General features: G+C 34.6%; 1 protein-coding gene across 1 annotated transcript; it reads right to left on the reverse strand.

Moving 5' to 3' along the window:
* Nucleotides 1-5698: 5698 nt before the first annotated feature.
* Nucleotides 5699-6972, reverse strand: LOC100022966 (olfactory receptor 52B2-like). The gene has a single exon (XM_001374610.5). The coding sequence runs from the start codon at nt 6946-6948 to the stop codon at nt 5995-5997; it is 954 nt and encodes a 317-aa protein (XP_001374647.3). The 5' UTR covers nt 6949-6972; the 3' UTR covers nt 5699-5994.
* Between the last annotated feature and the right edge of the window lie 3286 nt (nt 6973-10258).

Genomic DNA, 10258 nt, shown 5'->3' on the forward strand with positions numbered 1-10258 from the left:
TCACTACTGTTCCTGGGTACAAGGATCCTTGTGTTTACCTTGAATAATCCAAATATTTAGTGGGAAGATTCATCTTCCTACACACTTTTGGCATTTGGGCCTGCCCAACCTCTTCAATAAATCCACTATGATATCCCTCCATACTATGTCCAGTACAGAATTCTCCCTCACTATGATGATCTTCAGAGATCTGACAAAAGAAATGTGAATGGACAATACATAATGGGTGAGGGGAATAAAACTTTAAAAGAGATCTGGAAGTTTATTGTTAACTATTTTGAGTTTATTCTCCTCCTATAATATAGAACAAGTCTATTGGAATTGGTGAAAAGGATTTTGACTGGTCTGCCTGCCTACCTTCTCATTGGTTTATATTATTGTATTTACTGATTGCTTTAAGGTTTAAATTTTAAAAAGTTTATCTGTTTTAATCTAAGCAACATCTTTCTGCTATACTGAATCATTTTAAGCTACTATGTTTTGCCTATATTGATCTTTAATTTGTACCTTTACCTCTGTGGGAGAACAACATGTCATTGTATAAGCCATAAACATCTTGCCCAAACCATTTTCACTAGATCCATCGAAGATGACATGCCACCTTTGTGAATTGTCACATAAATGATGATGGATGGACTTCATCAAGAACTATATACAATCTTTAGAGAATTTAATAAGCTAAGAATATAATTATAATTTTAATGGGTCTTCAGAAATAATTTTAGGTAACTGGTGGTTTCTGAATGGATACTATTTTTATATTTATATATGTTATAAAGAATTTTGTATTAAAGGTAAAAAGTTCATATAAAGCATGAAGTCAGTAAGAGCTTCTGTGCATGAATCATAATTTAATTCTTCAGTTTGATTGACTTCAACTGGAACAATCTAGATTTCTTGTGATGTTCTGGACCCAAATAAGTTTTATTTTTGTTTTTAAAATATATTTGCCTAGGTTGAAAGATTTGCTACATCTGTAAACAATTGTGACAAATATTCATCAGTTCATAGTATTTTTAATGTCATAAAGCAACTTATGTGAAATATGATAGTGGGTTTCTTTGCTATTGTAATTAACTGGGCTATTGTGAATGTTGGGGACTTTGGTACTTCTTTGAATGTGCACTATCCACTATATTACTGTTTTATTCTGAAAATCATAATGTACCCACACCATGGTTCATGGCCAAATTAAAAAGGAAATTGATCTCATTTTTTTAGTGAGGAATCTTTGTATTCTACCTCTCCTTGGCTGACACAGTGTATCACTGATTGAAATATATATATATATATATATATATATATATTTTAAAATGTGTTTATTATTGTTTTTCTTTGCATGTGCAATATAGTATTTCAGTATTATTTGTCCCTCCTTTTTGTATTTGAAACACATGTCAACAGTATTGAGAAGATTTTTCTTTATTTTTTATTTTTATTTTGCAGTAATATATGTTTTAAAATACATTTGCTCAAATGTCAATGCATGTTCAAAAAGCTTTAGACTATGAAAATGATGACATTGATTGTTAAAAAAATTTATGGGACTTTGCTTAATGATTCTGTCTGATTCCAGAAGAGAAAGAATAAAAATAGAGCCACTGTACAGTGCTACAGAAGCACAAACCACCTGCATAGTGCCTATCAGGCACAAGATTAAAGAGATCAGATCCTAGTGGGATTGATATAATTTTGAGTCAAAACAAGAGGACTTGAACTCATTTGTGGTTCGATGTTGCAGGTGTTTTGACATATGTCAGAGGCTGTACTTCCTTTAGCCATATTATATCAAGCACCTCATTTTTGCTGCCATCCTGGCTTCCATTTACTGCTGAAATCTAGTCCATTTTCTGTCTTTCATAGTATGGCAAACTTCTATAGTACTGGCTATTGATTTGGTAAATGCATAATTGCTTAAATAATTTTAATTAGGCCCTGATTCAAGGACCTGTTATAGATTTGTTTTTTTTTCCTTTACTTAGATTTTTTAGACATAAGAGTTTTACATTTTGTATTTCATCCACAAGTTATTTTTCTTTTTTATTTGGATTTTTTGATGCTTTTAATTTTCTTTTGCAAACTGATTCATATACCTCATAACTCTTTCATGTATCCCTGTATCCTCCTCAGAAGGGAATGTATTATTATTTTCCTCAGGGGGGGACTATGTTATTGTTGTGAATTTTGATTTGAATTTGAGCAATTTTAGAATAAGAAACTTGCTATCTCCCAGAATCCAGAATGTGCCATGAAGAAAGATGGCTGCAGAGACTACATGGTGCACCAGAAGATCCAGAGTGAACTTTGGGATGTGAATTGAACTGGGGGTGGGTTAAATGCCTTTGTTTTGAATGTATACTCTTGTGCCAAGGGCACTGCTCTCAGAATTGGTGTTTTGTCAACCTAGTAATCGCTGGTTTTGTTCTCTTTTCCATTTACCAAAAAATTATTGCAATTTTAATTGATTATATTTTCATGATCCATTGGGGAGACTTGTCTCCCAAAGGATCACAGGGGGTATATATATATATTTATTAGAATCTTTGGACTTCATCTCCCAGAAGCCCCTTAGTATTTCCCAAAATTCTCTTTAATCTCTCCTGTGCCTCCATATTTGCATGATTATGTGATTGTATTTAAGTAGTGGTAGCTCCTCCCATGCTTTTTCTCTTTTGGCCAGGCTGGATTTAGGTAGTTCTTTTGCATTAGTTATTATTAATAAAACTTTATAAAATATAGTAGTTATTGTATATTAATTTTAATCTTTATACTGGTGGAGTTGTGAACTGATCCAGACATTCTGAAAGGTAATTTGAAACTATGCCCAAAGGGCTACAAAACAATTCCTACCCTTTGATCCAATAATACCACTAAGTCTGTATACCAAAAAGATTATATGGGGAAAAGCCTGCTTGTACAAAATATATTTATAGCTGCTCTTTTGAATGTGGCAAAGAATTGGAAACTAAAGGAATGTCCATCAATTGGGGAATGGCTGAACAAATTGTGGTATATGATGGTGATGGATTGTACTATAAGCAATTATGAATAGGATGATTTCAGAAAGAGTTGGAAAGACTTACATGAACCAAGACAAAGTGAAATAAACAGAACCAGGAAAACATTTTATACAGGAATAGCAATATTGTGGAATGATGAAGTGTGATAGACTTAGCTATATATCAGCAATATAATGATCTAGGGAAATTCAAAGGAACTTGTGAAAAAATACTATCCATTTCCAGAGAAAGAACTATTGGAGTAAGAATTTAGATAAAAGTATACAAATTTTCACTTGTTTATTTGGGTATAGGTTTGGGGGGGGTGGGTTTTATAAGATTATTCACTTTTAAAAATGAACAATATGGAAATGTGTTTTTTGTGTTAAAATATGTATAACCCAGATTGAATTACTTGTCACTTCCAGGAGAAGGGGAGGGAAGAAGGGAAGGAGAAAATTTGGAGTGTATAACTTTGGAAATTTCATGCAGAAACTTATTACATGAAATTGACAAAAAGAGAAGAAAAGAAAAACAGTTATCTGTAGCATAGGAGGGGATAAAATGAGAAACTGAGATTTAGGGATGAAATCAAAGTTATTTTTCCGTTTGAAATATTTACTATAAATTTTAAAATAAACATTAACAAAAGAAACTTTTTCTTTTAGATATGATTTCTCTAGTTGCATGCTGGGAGCTAAGATAGTGGAGTAAAGGATTCTTTGCTCAAACCCCACACCCATTTCTACACACACACACACACACACACACACACACACACACAGAGAGAAAAAAAAACATCTCAAAATCAAGCAAGGCTGGAGAAACTAAGAGGAGAGAAAAGCCAGCTGAACTTGGAGAAATCCAACACTTTGTAACTCCACCAGAGGTAACAAAACTGTAAAACATCAGATAGTCACATAGGGAAATTTTAGAAAAATCAGGAATAAGTTCTTACAGAAGGTGAAATTTTAGTTGAGACTTGAAGAGAGTCAGGAAAACAGAGATAAGAAAGGAGAACATTCCAGGTGTGTGGAGGACAGCAAGGGAAAATGTAGACAGTCAGTAGCAAGGAATTGCAATGAGACCACTGTTACTTGATCACAGGATATATAGACAGGAATACATGTAAGGGGACTGGAAAAGTGGTGGTAGAGACTGGCTAAAGGATTTTAAAAGCCAGAGAGAAAATTTTATATTTGATCCTGGAGGTCATAGGGAGTCATTGGATTTTTGTTTATTTTTAATAGTGGGTGTGATTCAATCATACCTGAGTTTTGTGAAGATTAATTTGACAGCTGAATGGAGGGCAGACTGGAGTGGAGAAAGACCTGAAGCAAGAAGACCAACCAGCCAGCTTTTATGAGTCTCTCAAGGGTTTAGGTGATGAAGACTTACATACACCATGATGACTGTAGGGTCAGAGGAGAGACAATATAAAGCTAGAAATAATGGAATTTGAGAACTGATGGGATATGGAAGTTGACTGAAAATGAGGAATGCAGGTTGTATTCAGACTGTGAGCCTGGATGATTTGGAGAATGAGAGTACTAGGAAAAAATTAGGGAATTTAGGTAGAGGAGGTTTTGGAAAAAAGAAAAGATAAATTCAGTTTGGGCTATGTTAAGTGAAAGATATGAATAGAACATCCAGGTTGATAGATCCAATAGAGAGTTTGAGGTTGTTATTTTGGGGGTCTGTTCAGTTGTAGATTGAAGATATAATAGCCTATTGGGCTATAAACAGATTTAGTTGTTGGGTGTTGATGTTTGACAGTTTGGTGGACCTGTAGTTGAAAAGAATTGACTGGAGACAAATCTTCTATAAAAACCTATTTTTATGTTTACCTCCATAGGAACAGTTATAGGAAAAGGAAATTGGAGATATTGAAATAGGAAGTTTAGGAATTGTAATTCCCTAACTCTAAAATTATCTTAATAAACCACCCCCAAAATGCTATCCTGTGAGGGATTTCTTCACAATCACTAAATCCCCCAATATCTATCTTTCTACCCTATACTAAATATAATATTATAATCAGAGAGGAATCAGTCAGATTTCTTTTCCTGCTACTCAGATGAGAAAAGTAGCTTTCAGAATCTTCACAAACTTTCTCCACTCAGACAGCTCTCTCTTTTCTGCCACCCACTGGGCTCAGCACAAGTACTTCACCCAATACAATCCTTGGTCTCTGGTTCGCTAGGATGGTTTCAAGAGATAAATTCACCAGAAAATTTTCCAACTCCCAGAGCAGCCTCCTTGAACAACCTTCCTCATTCCAGATCATTCAAAGAGTGAGTCCATTGGTCCAACTGTCTTTCCCAAAGCTCTTTGAGAAAATTCTCTTCCCATGAGTCATCTTTGAGATTCTATTCTGACTTAAAGAAATCAAACCCACTCAACTTTCTTTTTTATCTATTTATCAACAATATCCTATTTCCTAATGCATTCTTAATTAACTAACAAATATTCTGCTACAAGAGACAAGTAGATCTGAGAAACATTTGCTTAGTGATGATAACTGAGGGGACTTTGGGGGGAATGAGATCACAAAGTGAAATAGGATATGAATTTAATTTTAAAAAGAATGTGTGAATATATGAATTTTATGTAGAATAATAGGACTAATATTTCAAGTTTTTAGTGCACAACACCGGTGTTATACATGATACTATCAATAGCAATAAAGAGCATTTATGTAGTGCTTACTATGTGCCAGTGTTTTACAAACATCCTGTTGAATTGTCACAAAACCATGGGATATTGATGATATTATTGATCACTTTTTACAATTGAGAAAACTAAGGGGAAAAAAGGTTAAGTGACTTGCCAAATGTAACATGCTAGTAAACATCTAAGGCTGGATCTAAAGCCTCTTTGCCTAATTGACAGATATATCCCTTGATGTTGTCAATTGTCACAATATCTTTATAAATGGTTATAGCTTCATTGTATGTCTAAATCATAATGATTGACACATATTATTTTAAGCTCCTCAGTTATTCCTAACATCTCCAGCTAAGCATACCTGGCCCAATTGGGAGAACCTGCGGATGATATGATCCCGAATTTGCTTAGTCCTGACACCATATATAATGGGGTTCAGTGCAGGCGGCACAACCACATAGAGATTAGTCAGCAGGATCCCATACTGAATGTGGCTGATCAGCACTGTCAGGTAGGCTGGTATGTAGAACATGAGGATGACACAGACATGTGAACTGCAGGTACCCAGAGCCTTGAGTTGGGCATCACGGGATGGGAGTCTGAAGACAGCTCGGAGGATAAAAGTGTAGGATATGGATATGAGGATGACATCTAAGCCTGTGGACAAGAAGGACAATACTAGTGTATAAATGTTAATGGCTGTGATGTCTGCACAGGCCAGCCTGGAAATCTTAGGAAGTTCACAATAAGTATTGGTAATAATGTTATTTCCACAGAATGGCAGCTGCTCAACTAGGAAGATGAAAGGGGAAGTGATGAGTAGACCTCTGGCCAGAGAAAATATTGCTATTTTCCTGATTACCATGGGGGACAGAATCATGGTGTATCTCAATGGAAAACAGATGGCCACATAGCGGTCAAATGCCATGGCCAGAAGAACTGTTGACTCCATGACAAAGATGGCAATGACAGAAAACATCTGAGTGATGCAGGCCTGGAAAGAAATGACTTTGTCCTCAAACCAAAAAATGGCCAACATCTTGGGCATGATAGCAGTGGAGAGCAAAAGGTCTGATGTGGACAACATGGCCAGGAAGAGGTACATAGGTTCATGTAGACTGTGCTCCATACAGATAGATATGATCAACAAGGAGTTACCTCCAAGGGCTACTACATACATGGTGCAGAAAGGGATGGAGATCCAGATGTGCAGTTCCTCTAGATCTGAGATGCCCCAAAGGAGGAAGACAACTGGATGGAAGGTATGATTGGTGGCAGCCATGATATTAGAATGGGAACTGAGGATGTGGTTTTCTCTTTTCCTTCTTAGTTTGATCACCTACAGAAATGAGGAAGAGGAGAAAATGTTGTCCAAGGAAATTTCTTTGCTCTTTTTGAACAATTACTTCTCTGGGAACATTATTGTGTTCAATCACTCATAATAAGAATTTCTAAAGCACCTAATATGCTCCAGGAAGTATGATAAGGACTAAAGGATGCTAAGGATAAGTATGCTAAGGATACTAAAACAGTCCCTGCCTTCAAGTAACTAATAATCTAATGAGGGAGACAAGCAAACAATTATCCATTTACAAGCTATATAAAAGATAAATAGGAGGGAAGATACTAGAATTAAGAATTGTGAAAGGCACACAACTTAAATTAAAAATTTAAAAATGCCTGTTGATTTTTAGAACCACTATTTGCATGTTGTAATTTTCTAGACAATTTTCTGGAAAACCTTTTCCTGAATCTAGAGATGAGGGAAGAGAATATCATAGAATCTCACAATTAGAAAGGACCTTAAATTATATCTAGTATAACATTTACCTGAAGACAAGCACTCAAAATTTCCAAAAAGTGATAATGTTCATATAAATGCCCCAGTCTCCCTTCAATCCTAGATGTAGCAGACTTAGTGAACCTCAGTATACTACTTCATTCTTTTCCTGACTTTCCAAATTACCTTCCCAGACTTCTTATATATAAATCCCTTTGCTACATGCTACAGTCTGGCCATGTAATTTTTCATAATTTCCTTCCCATTTTTGTGTATTTGCTCAAACTCTCTCTCATGACTGGAATATATTCCTTCCTCACCTCTGCCTCTCAGAATCCCAAAGTTCCTTCAAAATTTAGCTTAAGAAACATTCCTCATTTCCCTCAGCTTTTAATGCCTCCTGTATTAGCAAATTCACATACATAGTCTATAAAAACATATATACATATATATACTTGGAACATAATATTTGCTTGATAACATTTGTTGTTTGATTGCTTAAATGCAATCTAATTCTTTTCAATGCATTGAAGAATAGCATACTCAGGATTGATAATGACTTCAGGGTCTTCTTTCCCATGTCCTACCTGTACAGGAATCTCCTCTACAATGAAACTGACCAGTGGTCATCCAGTTTTTTCTCTTGTCATCTTCAGAGAAAGAGGACTTTCCCCCAGTTTAGTTCATGGAACTTGCACATAACTCTTTGGAATGATTTACCTTTCACCTGGTCAAAGTCTGACTTCTTGAACCTTTTCCCCATGGTTCTGTCATTCTATTGTAACTATAATGTAATGTTACACTGTATAATGGTTTTATCTCTTAGGTATTCATTATTTGGAAATTTATAAGAAAATACTTTCATTCAGGTCATTTATAAAAATATATAGTAGCATAAGACAAACCAGATTCCATTCCACTAAATATATATCAGTATAAGTCACCTTCAAATTATTTTAACTGCCTGATCATTTAAATTCTTCTTAATCAAATTCTTCTATAATCCTCTAACCTTCTCTCCCACTTTCTGTGTTCTCTCTTTGTATTTATATATATGTATGTAAAACATGACATATCCACCTTACCTATTAATATCTATCTACATATATCTATATCCATATAAGTATTCATATATATCCATCTTGTCTATTCAATAATGATTTGTAAAATATTTTGCTGAAATTAAGGTATACTCTACCTATATAATTCTTTTCAAAATGTTATAACAATATAATAATCATTACAAAAAAGAAAATGAGATTAGTCTCTCCTGGATTGTTCTTGATGTAACTATGATAGCTTTTAGTGATTATCATCAATTTTTCTTTGCTTTCTTTCTTAAACATCCTCCATTGAATGATATTTTCTGGATTCTTATTCAAAATTAAAGTCAAAGTTGAATGTGACCTTTCCTATTTCTTAAAAAAAATTGGAAAAAATACTCATTTAAAGTTTCAGGACATCTTTCTATCACTCCTCAATTTTTCAAAGGTTACTGAGAGTTCAGCAATCACATCTTCCAAATCATTCACCATAAAGCTCATCTAGACCTTGTGACTTAGACTCAGAGTAAGTCACTATAGTGTCTGTTACCATCTCTTAACTCATTTTGCAATTTTTTTTACCCCTCCTAATTATTTAGGTATTTCATTTTTAGACTTAAAATAAACCATCAATACTTCCTTTCCAGGTGATCCTGATCAGAATCAGTGATTGAAAAAAATCATGAAGCACACAAATTCCACCCTTCTCTCTTCCATCAACCTTAATTCTGACAGTGACTTTGGCTTTTGTTTCTTGTTCATAGACACTATTTAGCTAACTTCAAGTTGCCCTTCTCAAAGGCAGCTAAGAAGTGCATTAGGTAGAGTACGTTACTTAAAGTCTGGAATACTAAATTAATATTTATCCTCAAATACATCCTAGTTCTGTGACCCTAGGGAAACCACTTAATCTCTATCTTCCTCAGTTTCCTCAACTGTAAAATGAAGATGGTAATAGCACTTACCTGCATTGTGACTAGAATTAAATGAAATAATATTTGAATAGAATTCAGCATGTTCCCTGGATCATTAAAGTGCTATAAAAATATTTATCTTGGGGGCAACTGCATAGCTCAGTGGATTGAGACCCAGGCCTAGAGACAGGAGGTCCTGGGTTTAAGTTTGACCTCAGATACTTCCCAGCTTGGTAACCTGGGCAAATCACTTAACCCCCATTGCCTAGACCTTACCACTCTTCTGCCTTGAACCCAATACACAGTATTGATTCCAAGATGGAAGGTAAGGGTTTTAATAAAAAAATATTTATCTCCTCTCCTTTTCTCTTGATATAGACCCTGGCTGTTTATGCCAAAAACTCAAATTTCCCTGTTCCATATTGTAGTCTTTCACAGGCCTGTATTGTGATTAGACAAAGAAAGCTAACAAGGACTCTTGTTTATGATATCTTTGTTGGAATTCAGGATCAGCCTTGAATACATGAATCATCTATAGGAGGACAATATAAAAATATGTAGTTTTCCCTCTGTCTTTTCCTTGAAAATGCATAGTATTGAATTGACCTCTTTGAATTTAAAATTATATCAAATAAATGTCATAAAGGGGAAAAAAGTCCAAGTACTCCTGGCTTCTGCCTTTCATGGATCCTAACATATAAGTCAATCAATTCAAATGTATTCCAAAATTGGTGATCTTGGATTTGAGTATACCTACTCATCTCATATTTTCAACAATTCATTCATAAAATATTTTATTTCTTCCTTTTATCTTGACTCTTCATGACCAGAAAAGTTTGATTTCATCAGTAGGTG

This window comes from Monodelphis domestica, chromosome 4 (assembly GCF_027887165.1).
Source record: "Monodelphis domestica isolate mMonDom1 chromosome 4, mMonDom1.pri, whole genome shotgun sequence".
NCBI lineage: Eukaryota > Metazoa > Chordata > Mammalia > Didelphimorphia > Didelphidae > Monodelphis > Monodelphis domestica.

Coding starts and splice junctions, on each gene's coding strand:
- LOC100022966 (XM_001374610.5), bottom strand. CDS start 6,948: ATGGCTGCCACCAATCATACCTTCCATCCAGTTGTCTTCCTCCTTTGG.